The sequence below is a fragment of the Telopea speciosissima genome, chromosome 8 (genome assembly GCF_018873765.1).
Source record: "Telopea speciosissima isolate NSW1024214 ecotype Mountain lineage chromosome 8, Tspe_v1, whole genome shotgun sequence".
Taxonomy (NCBI): domain Eukaryota; kingdom Viridiplantae; phylum Streptophyta; class Magnoliopsida; order Proteales; family Proteaceae; genus Telopea; species Telopea speciosissima.
Window position 1 is genome coordinate 53,441,400 of NC_057923.1, and position 26,454 is coordinate 53,467,853.

The following is a 26,454-nucleotide window of genomic DNA, read 5'->3' on the forward strand; positions in this document are numbered from 1 at the left end:
TTGGCAGGGTCTTGAAGGTGGATGGGGCTACTGCGAATTGCACGCGCACGGTGGCTGCCCGTGTTTGTGTAGAGGTGGATTTGCGAGAAACAGACTTCTCCCCGCTGGTACCAGTCGCGACCACCTGACCCTCCGAAAGCGCCACTGCATCAACGACAACAATACACGCCAAAGCTTGCTTCTCCACTGCCGACGGTTCCACAGGTCTCCATCGGCCACCCCTCCGTCGAGGAACCCTAGCAGGTCCCTAACCAGCAAGCCCCCATCCCTCTCTGGCACCCTCAGACGATGTTCCCTCTCCACGCGGAATGTAGACACCATCGCGATTCCTGCCCTCCTCTATCACATCTATCGCCGCTGCTCCAACGTTGGTCGCAACCGCTGCTCCCAGAGTCGTAGCGTCAGTACGAGCTCCAGCAAGCCTCTACCTCTGTGTCTTTCTGTACACCTCCTTCAAATGACCAATCTTCGAACATGTGACACAATAGGAGGGCAGCCTCTCATACACCACAGACTGGTGAAACCCATTAGCGCCACAGCCAACCCAGACTTGCGCCGCCAAAGTGAGGGGGTCGATGTGGGCAAGGTTGTTGTGGAGATGGAATTCCCGCTGGGGTTGGGTAGCGCAGTGGGTGCGGCTGGCAGGGGCAAGGAGAATGCTCGTTCGTCTTCTCTCTGTGACCTCGCTGTGCCATTTTTTAAGGGGGGGCTGCTCCAACTGGATCGAAGGACGACTGGCATGTGTTGGTTTCAGCGCCAGTGGAGGTAAGCCGTGAGGCGTTGGTGGAAAATCTAAGGGCCTTCAAGGCCACACTCCCTGGGAGGGTTAATAGAATGGTGGAGAGGCTGTCAGAGGCACACGTTGATTCAGCACCAGGTGTCAGGTGTGTCAGGAAGCGACTACAGCCGTGGGCTGCGTTTCTCAGTGCAGCCTTGGTGTACAGGCAAAAGAAGATTAAGAAAGCCAAGACTGGCAAAAAGGCTCTAGAAGGGGCCCAACGGCGTGTCATGAGATCTATGAGGTCGGCAGTTGACTCCTTAAGCAATGATAAATGAGTTGCATTTTTTGGAATGCCCGGGGAATTGGAAACAAGTCTACGAGTAGGCGGTTGAAAGCACTTGTGAGCTTGCATAAAGTGGACGTGGTGGCAGAGGCTGAACCAAAAGCGCAGGCATCTAAGGCGTGTGTAGTGATGAGGAGAATTGGGATGGACTCGGTTCACACTTCGGACAAGCTGTGGGTTTTTTGGAGATCGACGTTACAGGCTAGGGTGGTGGAAGAACATGGTCAGTACGTCACTTTAGAATGTTTGGGGGGTAGCGCAAGCTCTTTTGTTCTTACGTTTGTCCATGGCCTCTGTTCGATGGTGGAGAGGAGAGAGTTGTGGGAGAGTCTTGAGGCTTACTCTCATTCTGTCTCCTTACCTTGGGCTGTGGGGGGTGATTTCAATGCTGTGGCGTCTTCCTTGGAAAAGGCGGGCGGAAGACCGGCATGTTCCTTATCTTTAGAGGACTTTGAAAGTTTCTTAAACAGGGCAGCTCTCATTGATGCGGGATATACTGGCAACATTTTCACCTGGTCCAACAATCAGGCCGGTGCAGGCAGGGTGATGGCTAGGCTGGACAGGTTTTTGGTGAACACGGTTTGGGCGAGTTCTCTCAGCAGGTACTCGGTGACTCACTTTAATAGGTCCTGTTCAAATCATGCGCTGATTGGTCTTTCCTTCACGGTGGATGTGTCCGGCTTTAAATTTCAGCAGATGTAGCTCCAGCACCCAGAGTTCCAGAATTTTGGCAAGAGCCAATGGGAAAAGCCGGTGTTGGGCACGCCCCTGTGTGTTTTGTTTTTTAAGCTTAAAGGGCTTCGTAGTGCTCTCCGCAGATGGAATAAGGAGGTCTTTGGCAACATACATCAGAGGGTTAGGGATGCAGAGGATGCGGTAAGCAAGGCTGAAACGGAGTTTGATATGCGGGCTGATGATGACTCCAGAGTTGCTCTTGGGGCGGCTAGGGAAGATTTGCAGGAGGTTTTGTTGCAGGAGGAGATTTTTTGGAAGCGAAAATCCAGTCTCACTTGGTTAACGGAGGGGGATCGAAACACAAAGTTCTTTCACTCCATGGTCAATGTCAGGAGAAGGATGGCAGGCGTGCAAAGAATTAGTGGAGCAGATGGTGTCTAGATTTCTGATCATCTGATGTTAAGGGGGTACAGGCTGAGGCTGTGCGGCATTTTTTGGGCATTTTTGCCTCTCAGGGCTGTCTGGAGGACGAGGGGCTGCTTTACTTAATCCCAATGGTGGTGACAGAGGCTGATAATACCTTTTTGCTAGAAACTCCCTCGATAGAGGAGGTGAAGGGAGCAGTCTTTACCTTGTCCTGTGACAGTGCGCCAGGCCCTGACGGGTTCTCAGGGTACTTTTTTACATCATGTTAGGATGTGGTGGACTGGTGGGTAATGATGTGTGTGCTGCTATCAAGGACTTTTTTGAAGGTGGTGCTCTTCCTAAGAGCTTTACCTCCGCCAACCTGGTTCTGATTCCGAAAAAAGAAAATCCAGAGGTGATGGCGGATTTGAGGCCCATTAGCCTGTGCAACTTCTCCTACAAGATTATTGCCAAGATCATTACATCTAGGCTGGCAGGGCTTCTGCCATCCCTAGTGGCAGAGGAGCAGGGTGCTTTTGTGTAGGGTTGGTACATTCATGACAACATCTCCACTGTGCAAAAGGTCACTCAAGAGCTGAACAAGAAGGCTAAGGGAGGAAATGTGATTCTCAAGCTGGATATGGCTAAGGCCAATGACCGGCTGGAATGGAAATTCTTGTGGATGGTTCTCTCTAAATTTGGGTTTTGCAGGAACTGGATCAACCTGGTCAAGAAGACGGTCGAGATTGCTAGTTCTCTATTGTTCTGGAGGGCAGGCAGTCTGGTTTTTTAAAGTCTACCAGGGGTGTGAGGCAGGGAGATCCATTATCGCCGGCTCTATTCATTTTGGCATAGGAGGTCCTTAGCAGGGAGATTAAGGAGTTGTTTGTTGAAGGGCATGCTTCCTACTTCAAGCTACCGAAAGGGTGCCCGGGGATTTATCATTGTCTTTTTGCAGACGACACTATAATCTTTTCCAGGGGGTTAAAGAGGTCGCTAAGGCAAATTATGGGCTTTCTCAGCAGGTATGAGGATTTTTCTGGACAGTTGGTTAATAAGCAGAAGAGCTGTTTTGTGTTAGGTGCCAGGGCCTCGCCGGCTCAAGCTAGGATGGTGGGCATGGTTACTGGGTTCTCGCGGAAGGCCTTGCCAATTACTTATCTGGGGGCTCCACTTCACTGTGGAAGGTTAAAGATCAGCTTCTTTGATGTTCTGGTTGAAAAGATTTGCAACAAGGTTGCGGGGTGGAAGGGGAGGCTCCTTTCTGCAGGGGGTCAGGTCACTCTCTTGAAGCATGTTCTCTCTTCCATCCCGATCCATGTTCTCGCCACGTTGGACCCCCCTAAAGCTGTCTTGCGGAGATTATATGGCATCTTTGCTGTCTTTCTTTGGGGAAGTATGGACTAGGGAAAGCGAAAGCACTGTGTTTGTTGGCAGAAGGTGTGTAGGCCGGTGGAGGAAGGGGGCCTAGGGGTTAGGCTGCTGGAGGATGTTGGTCTCTCGCTGAGGCTTAAGGGTTTGTGGAGGGTCCTAGCGGATCAATCTCTTTGAAGCGGGTTTTTCAGAGCCAAGTTCTTCAAAGGCCTTCATGTGTCTTTGGCTGAGTCACAGGGGGTAGGCTCAAGGTCGTGGCGGAATGTCCTGGCTTATAAGGGGCTGTTGTTGGATAGGTAACGGTGGTTGATTGGCACTGGGAATGTCTTCTTCTGGCTGGACAATTGGTCTGGGGCTGGTCCGTTGATTGATGCGGTGGACAATGGTCTCTTGGTTGATGTGGACTTACGCTTAAAGGATGCGCTGGAGGAAGACAGCTCATGGAAGCAGGGTTTGCTAGACCACATTGATGAGATGGCTATTAGGAATGACATTATTTCAGGTAATTTTCACCTTTCTGATAGGGAAGATGTTTTGGTGTGGGCCCCGGTAAGTGATGGTTGTTTCTCGACAAAATCAGCCTGGAACGAAATAACTGGAACGAAATAAGGAGTGTGTCACCAGCTGTTTCCTATGCTAAGTGGATTTGGAACCCATCCCTCCCTGTGAAAGTGGCCTTTTTCTCTTGGCAACTGCTGAATGGTAAAATACCAACAGATGATTCCTTAATGTCGATGGGGATTCCCCTGGCGTCCAAGTGTAACTATTGTGGGAACCCAAAGAGAGAGACGACAGATCATTGTTTGGTTTTTGGTGGTACAGCCACCAAGGTTTGGGCTTACTTCTCCCGGTTGTTTGACATTGAGGCTCTACCCTCCCAGGACGTCAGAAGTCGGATTTCTCTCTGGCAGGGATTGGGAAGCTGCCACTGCCTTAGTGCTTTTATTACAGGGTTACTACCTTCTCTGATTGTCTGGGAACTCTAGAAGGAAAGAAACAGTAGGAGGCATGGGGAGCCAAGGCACCCTGCAGCCACGATTATTGTGTGCATTAAATCCTGAGTGAGAGAGCTTCCATTAGCTACTAAGATTGGCAGATGGGGGTCCCAAAGACAGCTTAATCCTGCAGTGTTTTGGTCTGGTGGCTACGCCAGCCAAGATTGCTCGCCCTCTCCCAGTTTATTGGTGTCTCCCGTTCTTTTCTGTTAAGCTTAATATGGATGGGGCTTGTCTGGGCAACCCTGGAGATGGGGGGGGAGGAGTTATTAGGAATACGGGTGGAGCTGTCGTGGCAGCTTTCTCAAACTTTTATGGGATGTGCACTAACTCAATAGCTGAGCTGAGGGCTTTAAGAGATGGCCTACGCCTGTGCTAGGAGCTGGGTTTCAAGGATGTGGTGGTAAATTCAGATTCTGCCTCCACGGTTAGACTGGTAAATCAGAAGAGGTGTAGCCTGTGGAAGGGGTGGTATTGGTTTAATGAGGTTTTGGTGCTGATTGCTTCGACAAGGGCTACGGTGGCTTTTGCCTTTAGGGAGAGCAATAGGGCAGCTGATTGTTTGGCCAAGCGAGCTTGTGAAACTGGGTCTTCTGTCACGTTCCAGCCTGACAATATGCCTTTGGGTGCTTTTCAAGGTATTATTAGGGAGGACAGAGAGGGCCTGCCGGTGCTTAGGATATAGATTGTCTTCCACAGTGTCTTTGTTGCAAGGGTGGGCTAGGCTCGGTCTTTTGAGTGTGAGAGCTCTGCTGCTTGGGCTGGGGTTAGGTGGAATGTCCACCCCTGTATTCTTTATTCTTTGCTGAATTAATAAATGTTTTGGGGCTGGCCCAGGTCCCAGGGAAGTTTGGGTTAAAAAAAAATAATAAAAAAAATAAAGACAAAAGAAATTCAAAATGAGAGTTTTTTCGTTAAGCTCCATGGCGTGACAGTGCACCCTAGAATCTAGATCTAACCTAGATTTACAATACCACCTTGTCTGTTGTAAGTTAGGTTCTGAGGGAGAGATTGAGAATTTGAGATACAAGAGCACAAGAGGTTCAATCTTGAAGAAGATGCACAGAGGGAATGTGAAACAGGTATGACGCCACCCTTCCTCCTCATTCTTCTCTCCTGCACCATCCCACCCTCCTGTTCTCTGGCTTTTGCTTCCTTCCCCCTTCCCTCCTCCTCCTCCTTATTCTCTCTTACACTCCTTCACCTTCTCCTTCCTCTTTCATTTGGCAATGGATGGAACAGGGTAGAGGACAATCCCCAGTCCGTCGCACACTGCACACCCTTAGCTGAACCCATATCCACATGTATGGACATGCAATTCAACCAGGGGAGAGCCGAATCTGGGTAACACAGGTTTTATCACAAGCAACAGCTTATGAATAAAAAAAAAGTGCATTTAAATGTCAATTAAAAGGTTATGAACTCTAATTCAAGGACAGTCTTGGAAAAGAGAAGAAAAACAAGCAGGACAAAATCATTAATTGCCAACAGACAGCATACCTCAAAGGGGCTGAAAAGGCTACAAGCTTGGTCAGTTATGTCCAATAATGACGCCTCCTACCAAATTGAAAAGCGGATGATTTGTTAGAAGGAACTGTTAGCAAATTAAGGAAAACAAATATTTACATCAGAGTATTCCACCTGCTTGCACAGAAACCAGAGTAAAGCAGTGTCCTGTCTTGTGAAATTCAGCTGGTAGCGACTCACTAATGCAGATGTAATTTCATCTAGGATAGGTTCCTTAAGCTTGTCAACAGCAGGCTCCTGACTTTTCCTGTATGCCTGCCAATTAGAGAGCAAAGCAAGTAAAACATATCAATATACTCGTAGAGTAAAGGGAAACAAGAATTCATAGAAGTAGACATCCTAAATTACTTAGCCCCAGGCTTCTGAGGAGATTTCCTTTAGTGGCCCAATTTAAAAATGGAATTTTCTTATTGACACCTCTTAAGGTGTCAAATAATTTGTAGCCTTATTTTTTTTTCCCCCTCTTAGATAGCACACTTATTCTTTCAGGGAGGATAAAATCCCATCATTTCACATGTGTACTCGAAACCATAGTTGTCATGGAAGCAACCCAATTGTAACCTTATTTTTCCCCCTCTTAGTATAGGAGGCAGCACACTTGTTCTTTCAGGGAGGGTAAAATCCCATCATTTCACATGTGTACTCAAAACCCTAGTTGTCAAATCATCTAAGCGACCCAAGGCCATGGTATAAAATCTCGCGAAATATCGGCGATATATCGCGATATTTCGTGAATCTCGACATGACCGAGATACGAAACAATGTCGAAATAAAAAGTACAATAACTCGTCGATATATCGAGATATTTCGACGATATATCGTGGAACTCACGATATATCGCGAGATATCACGATATATCGCGAGATATTGTAAAGTGACAATAGTGTCACATTCAAAATCCTTATAAATTTCATATTTCGCAGCTCTTGGTCGATATTTCGACCGAGAGCTGCTGAAAATGAAATTTTCTCTCTTCTTCCTCCCTTCCAAGCCTCATTGAAGCTCCTTGTCGCCGGGAAGACGTCGGAGGGTCATCTAAGCTCATCATCCAAGCCTATTTTCATTATTTAAGGTAAATTATATTTCTCTAAAACTATTTTTTTAAAAAACTTTGTACAAATGTTGTTGGATGTTGATGATATTAATATATGTTAGACACGGAGGCCGATCTGACCTCACGGTGTCGAAATTTTTTCCCATATGTATTTTTTTTATTTTTTTCTGGTTTTAAAAATTCATTTTCCTACAACTAGAATAGGAAATAATTAGGAGTAATATGACTTAGATGGTGTATGTGCACTACAACTTGAGGCTGAAACTGCAACACATACGCATGGGACATGAGGGACGAGAGGGGCACCATTGATCATGCGACATCTTTCAAGTTGACTCGGACGATGAGGACCCTATTGTGGATTGGGTGAGGGATAGAGGTGAGCCGGTGTTGGATGAGGAGGGAGGTAGGCCCGACCCCATGATAACCGAGATTGGTGCGATGTGGCGAGTATATGGCCGACGAGGGTCGGATACATGCAGGGAAGCCTCACCCATACCATTCCAGCCCACTTGGTGGCAATGTTCCGATGATGAAGACTGGTCTAAGTCCTCAAATGATGATGATGGTGATGATGGTGATGCTTGGTGGTGGTGATGGTGATCTTGGTGGTGGTGATGTTGGTGGTGGTGATCTTTGGTGAAGAATATGACGGCATGCGAGAGCGTTATGTGGTAGGCCAGGAGGCCCGAGATTCGGCACTGTAGGCCCGCTCCGATTCACTGGAGAGACACGGTTTGATCATGCCACACTGAGATACGGACCACGGAGCACGTGCCCCCGCACCCCCACCCTCGAGACGCCCCTACATACATACAACGGAAGCGTAGGGGTCGACAAACACGATTGCAACTCGATCACATGGACATTGATAACCTATCTAGCTCGTTGGTGGTTTGAGTATGGGTGATAGGGAGGAGGACCAGGACATTGGCGTGCCCCATCTTTTGACGCACATGCCACTCCATTGGCATCGGATTATGGTGCATCACAACCTTACGGTGGATATGGATATGGATCATCATCATATGGGCGTTTAGTGGGGTAGGGGACTATGACTACGTCCCAGATCCCAGGGACATCTTGGATCATCTTTTGTAGATAACATCTTTGCATACCCTAGCGGACCTAGCTACCAACCTCACCAGCCATACATGCAGCCAATGCCATCGCCTCTTGCGCCGGCGCCAACATCATATCACGGTGGATCATCTTCTTCACTGGATGGATCGATTGGTAACCCTAGTTTATATCCTAGGATAGGTTACCTACAGATCGTTGATGATTCCATTTACGTGACACTTGTGGATGACTACACTCGTTTCTTCTCCGATTCTATACCGTGGTCCACATATGTCATTCAAGCAGGAAGCGATGGGCGTCGACTCGGCGAGGCATGAGTGGGATTGATCCGGGGAGGCACGGCTGAACTACTATTAGCGATTTAGCGCTTGTAATTTGTAACTTAAGTTGTGATTTCATTAATCTATGTGTATTTAACTATTTATACATTAAGGTCGGCGACCGTATGTCAATCAGTGCAAGCCCAAAACACCAATTTGAATTCACATTTTTACAATTTTATGGTTTAAATGTGTTTATTAAGCTTAAATAAGGCTGTCCATGAAGTTTCGAGCCTAAATATGGCCAAATACCCTCGAGATGGACCCCGAAATATTGCAGAAAAATGCAATATTTGGAATATTGCGATATCTCGGATATTTCGGATATCTCGGTAGGCCCGAGATACCGATATATCGCGAGATATAGTACTATGCCCAAGGCGTTGGAGGGGTGCCTAGGCGTGCAGTATATGACTATATGTAATCTGGTCACCTAGGTGGCTATGCCTTGACAACTATGCTTGAAACACGTGTGAGACATGAAAACTTTTGAAAATGACATAATGATAAGTATTCCTGCAAATTATTTTGAAAACTCGTTTTGCCCAACTAAAAAACATTTTGGGAATAAGACAAAGGGGCAATCAAAAGAAGGTTACATGTTCTGAATACACCTATAGAGGTGTCATTTAGACAGTAAATTTAACAATTTATAAATTTAGAGCAAAGCTATGAGGAAAAAGGTATCACCTTGCTAAACCTGGGGGAGAGAAAGGTAGCAACAAATGATTTTCATTTCCCAGAGGATGGATATCCAGTAGGTGCAACTCTCTTAATCTTTCTTGGATAATAACGAAAAAGAATAACAACTATATAAACAGATCCTAGGGAAGAGTGGAAAACTTCATTAAAAACCTTCTCCTCTTCCCTACTAAGGCCCCAACAAGTTCCTTAGAAACTATCCTCCACACAACTATTCTGATGAAAATAAAGCAAAATGAGGTTTCAGAGGAGAATAGAGGTAAAGATCTCGAGGCATCACCCATTGCTGTAATATGGGATACAAGGGTAGAATTGTCCTAGGTGTTTTATGTTGTGTTGCCCTAGGGGCATTTCTGTCCTTGTACTCTCATTACATTTATTATAAATAGACTAGTGATTGTGTCACATTGACACAAGTCACAATTCCCAAAGTTATCATAGTATTAGAGCGGAGATCGACCTAGGGTTTCCCACCGCCGCCACCATCTCTCTTTCTCTCTCCCTTTCTCCTTTTTTCTTTCCCTAGCACCGTCACCATCTACCGCCGCCTCTCTCTCTTTCTCGCCTCTGGTTGCTACCACCTACCTCCGCCGCCGTCTCCCTTGCGACCCCCTCTCTCGGTTTCCCTTCTAACGTCACCAAGAGGCAGGTAGTCGCGCCTCCCTTGTTCCCCCACCCCTCGGTGGTGTTGGTTTCATCACTGAGGGATTTTTTTCCCTCCTTTTTTGGTTCCAGCCTCTCTCCATGATCTAAATAGGTTGTGATCTCTTTTTTGAAAACCTGTTCTCTCAGATCTGTTGATGATCTGACTTTTCCCTTTCTTTTCCCTGATCTGTGGTTGAGTTTTGTCCGCACCTTGTCACGATGGGAGACCCTACTTCCCTGATCACATTGACACAAGTCACAATTCCCAAAGTTATCATAGTATTAGAGCGGAGATCGACCTAGGGTTTCCCACCGCTGCCACCATCTCTCTTTCTCTCTCCCTTTCTCCTTTTTTCTCTCCCTAGCACTGTCACCATCTACCGCCGCCTCTCTCTCTTTCTCACCTCTGGTCGCTACCACCTACTGCCGCTGCCGTCACCCTTGCGACCCCCTCTCTTTCGGTTTCCCTTCTAACGTCACCGAGAGGCAAGTAGTCGCGCCTCCCTTATTCCCCCACCCCTCGGTGGTGTTGGTTTCATCACTGAGGGATTTTTTTCCCTCCTTTTTTGGTTCCAACCTCTCTCCATGATCTAAATAGGCTGTGATCTCTTTTTTGAAAACCTGTTCTCTTAGATCTATTGATGATCTGACTTTTCCCTTTCTTTTCCCTAATCTGTGGTTGACTTTTTTCCGCACCTTGTCACAATGGGAGACCCTACTTCTTCTGCGACATCTACTTTGGAGATGCCAGTCCGTGGTTCTCACGATGGCTTTCCCACTTTCCCTGCTTGTGCCGTTCAGCTGGATGGCAGCAACTATTTGATGTGGTCCAGATCTTGCTATCTCAACATCGATTCTCCCACATTTATGGGTTATCTCACTAGTGCAAAAGAGAAGCCCCTCACCGCAGTTCCTGAACAAGACAAATGGAGTTTTTCCAATTCCCTTGTGATGTCTTATTTGCTATCCAGCATGACGCCACAACTTGCTCGTGGATATTTGTTGCTTAATACTGCTGCAAAAATTTGGAAGGCCGCTCAGAAGACTTACTCTCAGGTTGGGAATGATGCCCAAGTCTATGAGTTGCGAAAGAAACTTCGTGAGACCAAGCAGAAAAAACTCAGTCTGTCCCATTACTACTCTGAGTTGCCAAGTCTATGGCAGGAGTTAGATTTTTATGATACTTTTCAAGCCTCTACACCTGAAGATGTGATCAAGTTCAAGAAACGGGAGGATAAATCCAGAGTGTACGATTTTCTTGTTGAGCTGAATGTAGAGTACGATCATCTCCGTGCCCAGGTTCTTACCAAGGATCCCTTTCCCACTTTGTAGCAAGCATATTCACTGATCCAACTGGAGGATAGTCGACACAATGCCATGATGCCCCCTTCTTCCCAGGAGAGATCGGCTCTTGTATCCGGTTCTCCTGCACCACCTAAAGGTAACCCTCCTCACCCCAGTGATCATTCTGATAAAGAACCTATTAAATATGAGTACTGCGGGAAGGAGAGGCACACCAAGGATTTTTGTTGGAAGCTTCATGGGCGCCCTACCACTACTGGTACTAAGGGCCATGGTCGTGGGAGATCAGCTGCCCACATTACTGAAACTGTGGTACCTGATACACCTATTGGTACTGTTCCTCCTCTCATTGGTCCTCCCGCCAATGCTTCAGAAGAATTGACTAAGTTGCTGCGCCATTTGGTTACAAAGTTGGGCTCCAACCCCAATTCTGCTTCTGCTTCTACTTCTGCTTTGGCTTCTTCTGACCCACCAGGTATTTCTTTTGCTGGTTTATGTCACTCTACCATTTCCAATTGTTGGATCCTTGATTTTGGTGCCTCCGACCATATTACTGGTAAGGCAAATCTTTTCTCTACATATTCCCCATGTTCTAGTAAGGATAAAGTTTGCATTGCTGATGGTTCTCTTTCATCCATCTTTGGGAAGGGAACCATCACTTGTTCTCCTACCATGTCTTTACATTCGGTTTTACATGTTCCGAATTTTTCTACAAACCTTCTCTCCATTGTTCGCCTCACATCTGATCTTAACTACAAAGTAACTTTTTTTCCCTCCCATTGTTTGTTTCAGGATCTGGTAACGGGAGAAACGATTGGATCTGGTAAAGCTGATGGAGGTTTTTATTTTCTTGATGTCGCCTCTTCCTCTCTTCGACACGCTCATCCCACTGTTGCTGAGTCGTCTGGTCCTCCTCAGTTGTTGCTTTGGCATCGCCGTTTAGGCCACCCTCCTACAGGCACTTCAATTAAAACTTTTCCAAATTTATTTTCTGGTTGTAAACTGAAGGATTTTTTTTGTGATACTTGTGTTTTAGCCAAGCAAACCCATTCCTCACATTCTCCTTTAAATTCTAGAAGCACTTCACCTTTTATGTTAATTCATTCTAATGTGTGGGACCCTACCCGTTGCTCTTCTATTTCTAGATATAAATGGTTTGTTTCTTTTATTGATTGCTACACCTGTTCCACTTGGATTTATTTGATGCATCATAAAAATGAAGTTTATATTTGTTTTAAAAACTTTCATTCTTTTGTTCAAACCCAAAATGATGCTCAAATAAAAACTTTCCGTAGTGATAATGGGAGAGAATATTTTGATGGGGCATTCTAGGCATATCTTGCATCCCATGGTATTTTACATCAAACCAGTTTTGTTGACACTCCGGCTCAGAATGGGGTGACTGAGCATAAGAACCGTCACCTCTTGGAGGTTGCCCGGGCCCTTCTTTTTTAAATGAATGTCTGATGCAGTTCCATGCATCCGCAAGAAGAAGAAACAGCCCTAGGAGCAGGGCCGATTGTTGGAGCCTTAATTTGCAAGTTTCCATACTTCGTTTATTTTTCCAGACTTTGTCTAATTTTGTAAACTTAAATTGAACCGGTTCAGACCAAGGTCCAATTTAAGTGATCTATTCCTATTGGTTGTTAGGGGATTGATCCTATTGGTTGTCAAGGGATTTAGGTGTTAAGGAATATTTTAAGTTGTTAGCTTTTAAATAAAGTGTCCCACCCCCTCCACGATTTAAGGAGAGTGAATTGTGTTTTGTATTAGGAATAGGATTTGGGCCTACGGCCGTATTATAAATAAATAAATAAATCGTGGGAGGCTCCCCTACAATTCAGATTTCAGAAAATAACTTGCCGTATGCTTGCTGCCTTTGCTCATTGTGAGTGTGCCTTTTGAGTAATATCAAGATGAAGGGACTGGTGGATCTCCAGTTGACTCCTTGCATCTTGTAGATCGGGAGAAGCTGTTTTCTATCTTCAAAGCTACTGCCATTGAAGATCTGCTATACATGTAAGTAATTTACTGTTTTAGCATTCCCCTTCTTCTAATCCTCTAATCTAAGTCTATAGATCCCCATTATCATCTCCCCCATTAATCCCCATCTAACCCTAGGTCATCTAAACTCTGTCCAGCCCTAATCCGCCATCCAAGTCCATCAATATCTTAACCCCAGCACCAATAGATCACCCCCTCCACTCGACCTAAGTTTCAGTCCCATCCCAACATTAAAACCCTAATTCCCCTCATCTCCAGAAAAACCCAAAAACCCTAAGAACCTATCTAGACCAATCCAACCTTCAAAACCATTCCATATTACATTCGAACCACCCCCTCACTGCCTCTAGCATTCGACCTAAAGCTCAGCCCAAAATTCCTAACCTAAACCCTAAAATTCATCACCCTCATCTTCCCCAAAACCCAAAACCTGAAATCCTAATTTTCTGAATTTTAAATTTTCACTCAAACTTCACTAAACCTAGTTCATTAGAGTTCTAAAAACCTGCCTAGCATTACCACATAAGATTTACTCCCATTACCCGAAACCTAACCCCTCAAACCTGCCCAATCGGCCAGCAGATTGAAAGGTCCTGGTTACTTGGCTCCTAGTAGACCCTTTGTCTATCTAGGACTACATTAAGTGGTATCAGAGCCATGGATGAGCATGGCAGATCTTTACCAACAGCAACCGATCCTATGGCTGCAATGTTAGAGCTGTTTCAAAAGTTCACTGCTGAACAGAAGGCCATATCTGAAGAGATCAGAGCTGAGCAGAGGACTATCAGTGAAAGGTTGCAAATAATTGAGCAAAGACAGGTCACGCCTGTTAGGGACAGCAACAATCCTCTGGAAGAGGACAGATACCAAGTTCAATCAGAAGTACAAGGAACCCTAGGAAGAGATATACATTACAGAGACAGATCTACGGATCACATAGATCAGTCCAGAGATCACAGGGATTACAGAGGCCACAGAGGTCACAGAGATCACAGAGATCATAGGGACAGGCGTAGATATGACAGAGATGTGCATAGAGAAGACAGGGACAAAAATAGAGAAGAGCCTAGAAGGCCTAATTTTGAAGAGTACTTGAGATCCTATTTCACTACAGATGAAGCTCCTAATCGAAGGTATGACACACAGAAGGTGAAGCTTGAGTTGAAGGAGTTCGATGGGAACCATGATCCTCAGGTATTTTATGATTAGCTTGCTGCCCTTGATGATTATTTTGATTGGTATGACTTGCCTGAAGACAGGAAGATGAGATTGGCACGTACCAAACTGGTTGGCCCTGCCCGAGAATGGTGGCCAATTGCAAAAAGGGATATGGAACTTGATGGTCATGCACCCACTACATTGGATGAAATGAGATATGACTTGAGGGAGAAATATTTGCCTAGGCATTACAGATCACAGTTACACGATCAATTCAACTCCCTATGCTAAGGGACCATGACTCTATCTAAGTACATGCAGAAGTTTGATGCTCTTTCTTCTCGTACTGGTCCTAGAGAGAGTACCACTCAGATGTTAACTCAGTTTCGACTAGGATTAAGGGCTGATATTACCAGGGCTATCGGAGTAACTGATGTCAGAGATGTTCGGGATTGTTTTGAGAAGGCATTGAAGGCTGAAGAGTTACTGGCTGGAAATTGAAGATTTGGTTCCTCCGCTGAAGACACCAAGACATCTTTTCCAGCATCCAAGTCTCTACTACTACTGGTAATACACGATCAGGTTTTTTTTGTTGGCAGTTCTTCTCGTCCTACAATTTCCCTACGTGTTGACAATAAAGGAAAAGCTCCTATGGTTAGTAATGATCCCCGTAAATGTTTCCACTGTAATGAAACGGGACACTATGCCAAGGATTGCCCCCAAAAGCATAGGTCTGCCAATGTAGCTGCAAAAGAAGATGAAACTCATGATTATAACGATGAACAGGGTTTCTCTGCTTATCCCCCAAGTGATGATGATGACGGTGCTGGTTACTATGAAGACTTGGGTGATGATACTCGAGGTGTTCACGTTATTACTCAAGTAGTGATGGTTGATACAGTAGAAGAAAGAGGTGGTTGAGAACATTCCATAGGAAAACAATGGTATTCAAATTGCTGTTCTTGAAGAGGTGGAGTTTGTGACTCAAGAATTAGATGAGATGGTTAATAACACGAAAGACTCTATGGTTAGGGCATTCACAGTTGATACTGATTTAGAGGTCGAGCACATAGAGTTTGTTATGCCACCATGGTTCTTTGAGAAAGCTCCACATGTTCCTGCCTCACCAGAGTTTTGTTTGGGAATGGTCAAAGCTGCTACTCGCATGTTGTCCCCCCCCCCCCAATTCGAGGACTAGTTCTTTCAAGCCAGGGTTTGTACTTGGATTCACACAGATGATGAATCCCATTCAACGTAGATGAATGTTTTTAAGCAGAGGAGAGCTGATGCAGTTCCAAGCATCCGCAAGAAGAAGAAACAACCCTAGGAGTAGGGCGGACTGTTGCAGCCTTAGTTTTATTTTGCAAGTTTCCATACTTCGTTTACTTTTCCATAGTCCAATTTAGTGATCTATTCCTATTGGTTGTTAGGGGATTGATCCTATTGGTTGTCAGGGGATTTAATCCTATTGGTTGTTAGGGAATATTTTAAGTTGTTAGATTTTAAATTAAGTGTCCCACCCCCTCCACGATTTAAGAAGGGTAGTGCATTGAAGGGGAGTGAATTGAGTTATGTATTAGGAATATGATTTGAGCCTATGGCCATATTATAAACAAATAACTCGTGCGAGGCTCCCCCACAATTCAGATTTCAGAAAATAATTTGTCTTATGCTTGCTGCCATTGCTGCTGCTGCCTTTGCTCATTGTGAGTGCGCCTTGTGAGTAATATCAAGGTGAAGGGACTGGTGGATCTCCAGTTGACTCCTTGCGTCTTGTAAACCGGGAGGATCCTCTGCTCATCTCCTTGCATCTTGTAGATCGGGAGAAGCTGTTTTCTATCTTCAAAGCTACTGCCATTGAAGATCTGCTATACATGTAAGTAATTTACTGTTTTAGCAATCCCCTTCTTCTTCTAATCCTCTAATCTAAGTCTATAGATCCCCATTATCATCTCCCCTACTAATCCCCATCAATCCATCTAACCCTAGGTCATCTAAACTCTGTCCAGCCCTAATCCACCATCCAAGTCCATCAATATCTTAACCCCAGCTCCATTAGATCACCCCCTCCACTCGACCTAAGTTTCAGTCCCATCCCAACATTAAAACCCTAATTCCCCTCATCTCCAGTAAAACCCCAAAACCCTAAAAACCTATCTAGACCAATCCAACCTTCAAAACCCTTCCATATTACATTTGAACCACCCCCCTAACTGCCTCTAGCACTCGACCCAAAGCTCAGCCCAAAATTCCTAACCTAAACCCTAAAATTCATCACCCTCATCTTCCCCGAAACTCGAAACCCTAATTTTTTTATTTTTTTATGTTCACTCAAACTTCAACCTAGTTCATTAGACTTCTAAAAACCTGCCTAGCATTACCACATAAGATTACCCCCATTACCCTAAACCTAACCCTAACTTTTGACCTAAACCCTCAAACCTGCCCAATCAGCCAGCAGTTTGAAAGTTCCTAGTTACTTGGCTCCTAGTAGACCCTTTGTCTATCTAGGACTACATTAATGTCCCTTCTCATTTTTGGGGTGAAACTGTTATGACTGCTGCCTATTTAATTAACTGCATGCCTACCCGTGTCCTTGATTTTAAATCTCCCATTCAGGTTCTTCAGGGCTCCACGACCTTTATTATTCCACCCAAAATTTTTGGTTGTGTGTGTTATGTTCGAAACCACCAACACCACAGTAAATTAGAACCACGGGGCTTCAAGTGTATTTTTGTGGGTTACTCTCCTACCCAAAAGGCTACCGCTGCTACCATCCTCCTTCTCGTAGAATGTTTGTCACCATGAATGTTATATTTAATAAAGCTGTCCTTTTTTATAATATGGCATCTCGTCAAGGGGGTGAGCTGGTAAGCGTCGATATGCCTGATATGCCTGTGTCATCTCTTCCCATGTCTTTGGTTTAGGGGGAGTCTTCCATTCCGAAGGAAACTCAACCTACTGTTATTCCCCCTCTTGTTATTCAAACCTACACTCGCCAACGCTCTCGTGGGTCGCAACTTGACACCACTATAGCTGCTCCAGATCCAATGGCTTCTTCTGCACCTAGCCCATCACCTCCAAGTAACATTTCCGATCCATCACTGCTTCTCATTATTTCAGATCCTTCTTTAGACTTAACTATTGCAGTTCACAAAGGGGTTAGAACTTATACGCAACATCCTATTTCTCAAGTTGTGTCTTATGAGTCTCTTTCCCCTGTATATCGTGCATTTGTAACTTCCTTGTCCTCTGTTTCTATTCCTAAGAACTAGCAGGAGGCCCTTCAAGACCCTAAATGGAAGGCAGCTATGATGGAGGAAATGCATGCTCTTGCAAAAATGGCACTTGGGATTTAGTACCAGTTCCTCCCCAGAAAAAAAAAAAGCAGTTAGTTGCAAGTGGTTTTGCACAGTCAAGCACAATTCTGATGGCAAAGTGGAAAGATACAAAACTAGATTGGTTACTAGGGGGTTTACCCAAACATACGGCCTTGACTATCAGAAAACCTTTGCCCCAGTTGTCAAAATGAATACCATCCGGGGAATATTGTCATGTGTTGTCAATCTTGGTTGGGAGCTGCAACAGTTGGATGTGAAGAATGCATTTCTTCATGGGGAGTTAGAAGAAGAGGTTTATCTGGATGTTCCTCTGGGATTTGCTACTAGGGTCACTCATGTAAAGGTATGTAAGCTCAAACGTGCTCTTTATGGATTGAAGCAGTCTCCTAGAGCATGGTTTGGTAGATTCCATAATACTATGATGAAGTTTGGCCAAGAGGGAAGGTGGGGTGTTGGCTAAACTAGGACTTCAACTAAGAGGAGAATACAAGGTAATTATAGTTTAATTTCATCTTGCTGATTTTCAGGGAGCAAAAGAAGAAGACGGTTGAGAAAGAAGGAAAGAAAGAAAAATAGAAAGAGGGAAGACCCGAAGAAGAGGAATCGTGGGAGAGTGTGAGAGAGCTTAGTGAGTGCATTTCCATGGGGATTGTGGGTCTTCTTTAGGGCTTTTGATCATTGCTGATATAAAAGAAGTGGAATCGGAGTTTGGAGGAGAAACCAAGCTAAGATTTGGAGCAAGGAGAATAAAGAAGGGCCAAAGCTTAAAGGTGGAATCAAATCTTCTCCCAAAGGTAAGTAATTTCAGATTTAGATTTTTGTGAATGGGGAAGAAAAAATGAAGTTGAAGAAGATAGGGAGAAATATAAGGTCTATAAACTCTATTGGGTTAGAATTCCATGGGCTTCTATATGGGCCCTGATTTAATTATTAGATGAACCTAGCTTGAGCTAAAGTTTGATACACATATATGATGGGCCAAATTTTTCCATCTTAAGCCACTGTTTTGGGCCTATCTTATTGCTTACACTGTTAATGTCTAAAGCCTAAGTTCTTGCATGATGTGATATGTTAGGTTTTAGAGTAGATGACGAAAGGAGAAAAAAGGCTCCAAGAGAGCCAAGAGTTCAAACATGATTTGGGAGTAACGTGTTATGTCTCAAAACAAGAGACTAACAGCTTATATTGAAAAGAATAGATAATTACACACAGGCCCTTGGCCTTATACAAATGACATAAAGAATACATAAAAGAGGGGATATGTACATATATACCCCTGATACAACTATTCTTAACACTCCCCCTCAAGCTGGGTGGTATATGTCATACATACCCAGCTTGTCTAACATAAAACTAAAGTGATGAGAGCTAAGTCCTTTGGTGAAGATGTCGGCCACTTGTTCATTTGTCTTCACAAAAGGAGTACAAATAGTCTTAGATTCTATCTTCTCCTTGATAAAGTGTCTGCCAACCTCAACATGCTTTGTCCGGTCATGTTGAACCGGATTGTGAGCAATACTTATGGCTGCCTTGTTATCGCAATATAGACTCATAGGTTCAGTCGTCTCAAATCCCAATTCTTGAAAAAGTTTCTTCAACCACAAGATTTCACACACACCATGAGCCATGGCTCTAGACTTTGCTTTAGCACTTAACCTAGCTACCACAGGTTGCTTCTTACTTCTCCAGGTGACTAAATTTCCCCCAACAAAAGTACTGTATCCGAAGGTGGATCTTCTATCAGAGATAGACCCGTCCCAATCAGCATCTGTATATACTTCAATTCTCAAGTGACCATTCCAAGAGAAGAGAAGGCCCTTTCCAGGGCATGACTTCAAATACCTGAGGATCCTGTAAACTACATCAAGATGTCCCATCTTGGGTGCATGCACAAACTGACTCACCACTCCAACAGCATAGGTTATGTCAGGTCGGGTGAGGGATAGATAGATTAGCTTGCCTACTAATCTCTGATATTTTTCAGCATCCACAAGAAGTTCACCATAATCTTCCCTAGTTTGTGGTTCTGCTCAATAGGGGAGGAGATTGGTTTGCATCCTAAGTAACCTGTCTCTGTAAGTAGATCAATAACAAACTTCCTTTGGCAAACATTGATCCCTTGCTTGGATCTTGAAACTTCAATCCCCAAAAAATACTTCAATGGACCGAGATCTTTGATCTCAAACTGCCGAGCCAAATAAAGCTTAAGCTTTGAAATTTCAGCTTCACTATTTCCCGTGACTACAATGTCATCAACATAAACAATGAGAGCCGTAATAGTGCTGCCCTTCCTTTGTATAAACAATGTGTGATCAGCTTGACTTTGAGTATATCCATTTTGTAGGAGGGCTTGTCTAAACCTCTCAAACCAAGCCTTAGGAGACTGTTTGAGTCCATAAAGAGTCTTCCTAAGACGACACACTTTTCCATTGTCACCAGTATGCTTGAACCCAGGAGGAGAGTGCATATATACCTCTTCTTCTAGGTCACCATGTAAGAATGCATTCTTTACATCGAGCTGGTACAATGGCCAATTAAGATTTTCAGCCATTGAGAGAATTACACGAATGGAGTTGTGCTTGGCCACTGGAGCAAAGGTTTCCTGATAGTCAATGCCATACACCTATGTATAACCCTTGGCGACAAGTCTTGCCTTATACCTCTCCATAGTACCATCAGACTTAAACTTGACTGTGAATACCCATCTGCATCCAACAGGGATTCTCCCTTTAGGGAGTTCAACAAGGTCCTAAGTGTGGCTCTTCTCAAGAGCCAACATCTTTGTGTTCATTGCTTCTCTCCATTTTGGATCTGCCATAGCCTCTGCTACATTCTTGGGAATAGATATGGATGAGATAGCCACAGTGAAGGCTATACCTGTAAGGGAGATAGAATCATAGGAAACAAACTTGGCAATGGGATTAGTACATGCCCAAGTTCCCTTGTGGTGAGCAATAGGAAGATCTAAGTCTGAGGTTATAGAAGTAGAGGAAGGTATACCTGTCTTAATGGATGGAGGCTCAGGATGAGGAGACGAAGAAGGATTTTGGCAAGTCTTCTTTATAGGAAGCAATGAAGAAGGATTTCTCCTGTCCTTCGTATACACCAATAGCTCCCCCGTTCTCTGTTCACCTGTGCGCTAGGAGGCTTCCCCTCAATAACAGTATCCACAGAACTTTTCTTTCCCTTGTCAATCCGAAAAGGGGAAATAGGAACAAGGGAGGAGAAAGGAAATGAAACAAACTCGGGAACCTCTTCACCCTCAACACCACCACCAAGAGATGAACACTCTCCCTGAAGAGATGACTGAAAATACGGTATGGTTTCAAGGAAATGGACATCTTTGGAGAGGAGCCACCGACGACTAGGGGGATGATAGCATTTATACCCTTTAGAGCCTTAGGATCCAATTTAGTGCGGGCAGATTTGCTAATATATACATAGCAAATACAACCAAACACCCTTGGTGGAAGAGAGAAGGAAGAAGAACGTGAGGGTAAGACATCATGAGGAACCTTGAAGTTCAAGACACTGGACGACATATGATTAATAAGAAAGACAGCAGTGAGTAGGGCATCAGACCAAAAAGTTTTAGGAACATGCATGGTAAACCAAAGGGATCTAGCCACTTCAAGGAGATGGTGATTTTTCCTTTCAGCCACCCCATTTTGTTGTGGGGTATCAACACAGGCCACCTGATGAATAATGCCATGGTCAAAAAAAAAAGTTTCCAAACCACTATACATATACACCCCACCTTTGTCAAAGCGAACAATTTCAATCCGAGTTTGAAATTGGCTATACACTAACTCATAAAAATTTTTAAATGCAACATAGACATCACTCTTGTGTTTCAACAAGTAAACCCAAGTAACCCGAGAATAGTCACCAATGAAAGAAACAAAGTAGCGGAAGCCACGCAAAGATGTAAAGGTGAAGTACATCTATTACCAATAGATGCATTAACTGTTTTACAACTCTTGGCAAATAGACAAGGTTCACAATGAAAAACATGAGTGACAGGAAAAGAAGTAAATAAATGTGGCAACAGTTTCCTCATAACAAAAAAAGAAGAGTACCCCAAACGACGATGCCAAAGCAAAATATCCTCCTGAGTACGTCCATCTTCTTGCCCACACACATAGGATTGAGCTTGCACAACAGGGAAAACACCAGTCTCCAAAACATATAAGCCATTAGTTTCACGACCACTGCCAATCTCCTCGTCACCAAATCCTGAAAAAGACAATGGGTAGGGAAGAAGGTGACAAAGCAGTTTAAAGATTTAGTCAATTGGCTAACTGAAAGAAGGTTAGTAGCAAACTTGGGAACATGAAAGACAGACTTCAAGGGTAAAAGTGGGGTAACCTGGATATCTCCTTTACCAGAAATGGTAGAGAAGGAACCATCAGCAATTTTTACCTTATCTTTCCCAGAACAAACAGAATAGGAATTATACAACTGAGACCTACCAGTCATATGATCCGTGGCACCCGAGTCAATGACCCAAGGTGTGGTGTCGGAGGAGGAAGAGACCTGTAGTGCAGTGGAAGTAGGGGTAGCAGAGGAACCATCAGGTGGGCTACAATCCGTCGAAATGCAGTAATGTCTTCTTTGGAAAGAGAGGATGGATCAGATTCAATGACCCCAACATGAGCCTTAGGCCCCTTCTTCCACTGTCCCTTCAGTCCCATAGAGGAACCAGAAGGGGGCTTCCCATGGAGATCCCAACAAAAATCCTTTATATGCCCAGATTTGCCACAATGGTCACATAAGAATCGGCCCTTCGTAGCTCCCTTAGCAGCCCCCTTATCAGCTCCCTTAGTGGAGTCCTGAGGGGTGGAAGAAACAAGAGCAGAGCGCTCAACAGTGGGAGTAGTCCCCATAGCACTCCTATAGGTCTCCTCACTCTGTAGACATCCACACACCTCCTCTAATGAGGGAAGACTTGGTCGGCCAAGGATTTGTACCCTAAGAGGCTCAAATTCAGGATTAAGGCCGCCAAGGAGAAATAAGACCCTCTCTTTCTCAAACAACCGGTGCACCTTGACCTCATCATCAGGACACAACTAAAGATCTCTATGGTGATCATACTCCTCCCACAGGCCCACAATAAGACTATAGTAGTCAAAGATGCTTCTATCACCCTAGCGCAGACTAACGATCTGTTGGAGAAGTTAATACATCTTTGTACATTCCCCAACCCGATCAAAGATACGGGCCACACTATCCCAAATGTCTTTGGCAGTCTCCTTGCCCATAAACCTTCTTCCAATCTCAGGCTCCATTGAGAAAAGAAGCCAAGCCATCACAAGAGAATTCTCAGTGTCCCATTTGGAGTACCCTTGCTCGGTAGGAAGGGGTCCTTGACGCTACCATTTATGTATCCCATCCTCCCCCTACACCGAAGAATCAATTTCATGGATCGGGACCAATCCAGGTAATTGGTATTGTCCAACTTGACAATGGGGAGCTGCACATTTGGGTTTTCATATGAAGGGAGTGGGGGTGATGCAACAGTTGGGTCTGCAGATAAAGGCAAGGCTGTTTCAACATTTTTTTCACCCATTTTGACCTCAAATCAAACACTTGATAGGTCCAAACAACAGCACTTCAAACACAACAACTTCTCCTCAAACACAGCAGTAAAAAACAGAGGCAAACAAAGACAAAAAAAAAACCTGAAAAAAGGCTTGTAGAACCTCAAACAATCATCAAACAGCAGTAGCGTGAAGAAGGGAAACCTCCCTTACCAAAAAATGATGCTAAGTAGCCCAGAAAAAACAACAAACAAAGCTCTACTGATGAGCCTTGTCACTTCAAGAACCCAGGCTGGCGGAAAAAGATGCAGAATAGGTCTGGCCGAAATTCAGATCCTACCCTTTGATGCTTCCAAGAGGCTTGAGCTGATACAATGAGAAGAAAAAGGACTTCCAAACGAAACTAGAGCATCTGGTTGCTCTCCATTTGGTTACCAAACAAGTGAGAAACAGCTTTGTGAAGATACCCTAAGGTTACCTTCGAATTCCAGCAAGAACTAAGAGAGGAGAGCTAACCCTAGCCTTCCAAACAACCTTCAAACACTTTCAAACTCCAGGAACAAACAGCTTTGATACCATGTTAGGTTTTAGAGTAGATGAAGAAAGGAGAAAAAAGGCTCCAAGAGAGCCAAGAGTTCAAACACGATTTGGGAGTAATGTGTTATGTCTCAAAACAAGAGACTAACAGCTTATATTGAAAAGAATATATAATTACACACAGGCCCTTGGCCTTATACAAATGACACAAAGAATACATAAAAGAGGAGATATGTACATATACCCCTGATACAACTATTCTTAACATGATATTGATATTTGGACTTCATATATGGATTTAAGATCAACTATGGGAAAGGATTTATTGGGCTTGTGATTAATCTCTTGAATAAGGTACTAAATTAGGAATACATGTAAGTAAGCCTCATACTATGAGATAAAGGTTCCTAAGTTGAGAAAAATAGTGAACGAAAGTTGTATGTATTTAATGGGGCTGTTTATGCATACAAATACTAATGGGATATGATGAGCTCATATTAATGATGCTATGATCAATATGGGACTGTTTCTATAAATAGATGATGTTAGCATATTGGATTTAACGAACTACATAAATTGAACCACAGTAGAAATTAATATCAATGTAATGTTTAAATGGATAAACCTATGAATCCATGATATAGGGTATGAAGAGTTGTACCATAATAGGGAATGTTATGTGGATGGACCCATTGGATTGATTATAAACTTATGGCGTGTATGTTCTTGGACTGATTAAGAAACATAGACTTTAATGAACCCAAACATGGCTAATGGGACTGTTTTGAGGTAGCATGACTGAATGATGGAAGTATGGAATTTCTAATTCTATTGTATTCTATGCATGTCTTGGATGAGATGTTGGTATGTTGAGATTACAGATTCAAGGACAAAATTCTGTTTTGAATCAATGATAAATGTAAAGGGTAGTAAGATGTAGTAGTTAAATGCATGCTAGGAATGCTTTACATGACACTAAATCAAAGGTGTCTATGCATGATGTAATGGGACTGTTGAGAAGAAATTCTTATGAAGATTTTCCTTGAAATAGTATGCTGTCAAGTTGGTTATGTGCTTAAAAATGAGGTAATAGTTGAGATACATACGTTAAGAAAAAAAAATCTTAGGATTCATGCTATGGAATGTAGTACCGAGTGACTTGAGGATTTTGTAAATGAAGATTTATTTGACCTTGAGCTATGTTAGGAGTCACACATTGTTTTCTATCATGCTTTTTGTAAATGGAAAAACGGAGAGCTGGGACTGTTTTATTGTAAGAATTGCTGCAATATTGATGTTTGGGTCTACTTGGAGTAGGAAACTAGCCTAGAGGACACCCTTGTTCTTGGGAGTTGGTTTACATAATGTTTAGACTTATCATAGTGCTCTTAAAGCACTATTTTGAGCCCTACACACATGCTGAAAAATGAGAATTTGGGGACCTACAAGCATAATTCAAAATCTCGTTTCGTTTTGGTCGAAATTTCGAATATTTTGAGTATTTACAAAAAAACCAAGTAATTCTTGTAATCCTTTTTAGTTTTTCGAAGAAGTAATTGGTTGAGCCATTCATAGATGATCCAAGGAGTTCTAGGAGAACTTCTTCGGATTTGGAAAAGGAGTAGTAGAGACCACCCATTTTTAAGGCTTGAACCATGATATGAGATATGAGGTGAGTCGATAAACGATAAAGTAGATGGACCAAGGGAAACAAGCTTACCTCTCTCTGTTCTACCAACTTTAGTTAAGAAATCAAAAGCTAGAGCAGAAGCATCAGAAGCTACAAGCGTCCCTAGCTTTCTATACTTTTTAGGACTCATGGCTCGCCCCTATCTTTAGAGAGACGGGCTTGAAAGACCGGAACAAAACTACCATTTATTCTTGGGTGGAGCAACCAAGTAACTCCATAGCGTGCTAGCTAATCATAGACTAAAGAAGCAACGGCACGGCGCGTTAGCACGTGCATATTCTTCTTGCTTGCTGGCGCGCATTAGCGCATAGGCATTTTTGTATTGTTCTTTGATTAGATAAGCCAGAAAAAGATGGAAATGACTGTTTCATTTTTTATATAAATCTTTTATTTTTTTCTTATGAAATGTTTATTAGCGTTGATAGCTCTCTTCTTTAAAGCTTATGCCATAGAAGGCGAGTCGAAATGAAATGCAACATCGAATTGAAAAAATACAATATTTCGGAAATTTCAAAATTTTTGGTGAAATTTCAGAAATTTCGGTAATCTCGTTTCGGAAATCACAGTAATTTTGGTCTAAAAAAATGCATTGTTTCGTCGAAATTTCGATTATTTTGGTCATTTCGTTTCGGTATTTCGGACATTTCGGCATTTTACACCCACAAATGGCCAAGCAAAACTCATAGAAAAAATATCATATTTCGACGAAATTTCGCCCAGTATCTCGGAAATTTCGGCCAGACCGAAACACCAAAACGAAACGAGATTTTAAACCTTGCCTACAAGTAGGTGGATTATTACTATGATGGGAATAAAATAACGTGCTATTGTGGGTTGGATGTATGGATTTAAACTACTGTTTAGAGAGATAGTATATGCTGAAACGAGTTCTTGTATTACTATGTTTGAGGTAATACAATGTGATGTCAATAGGAAAGTGATGGAGTACACTATCGAATAGAACATAATAAGAGAGTCGTTTTGAGAATTTAAACGCTAACTAGTATAGATGGAGGATGGTGAAATTAGTATTGTTAC

At 43.6% G+C, this 26,454-nt stretch overlaps 1 protein-coding gene across 3 annotated transcripts in view; it reads right to left on the minus strand.

Annotated features, from left to right (window-relative positions):
• LOC122671689 (multiple inositol polyphosphate phosphatase 1-like) overlaps positions 1-26,454 on the minus strand; it is a 130,357-nt gene that overhangs the window by 29,447 nt on the left and 74,456 nt on the right. For all 3 annotated transcript variants that reach the window (XM_043869063.1, XM_043869064.1, XM_043869062.1), the window contains exons 5-6: positions 6,155-6,295; positions 6,014-6,070 (exon numbers count right to left, since the gene is read on the minus strand). In XM_043869063.1, the coding sequence (XP_043724998.1) occupies positions 6,014-6,070; positions 6,155-6,295 (198 nt within the window). The remainder of the gene's footprint in view (positions 1-6,013; positions 6,071-6,154; positions 6,296-26,454) is intronic.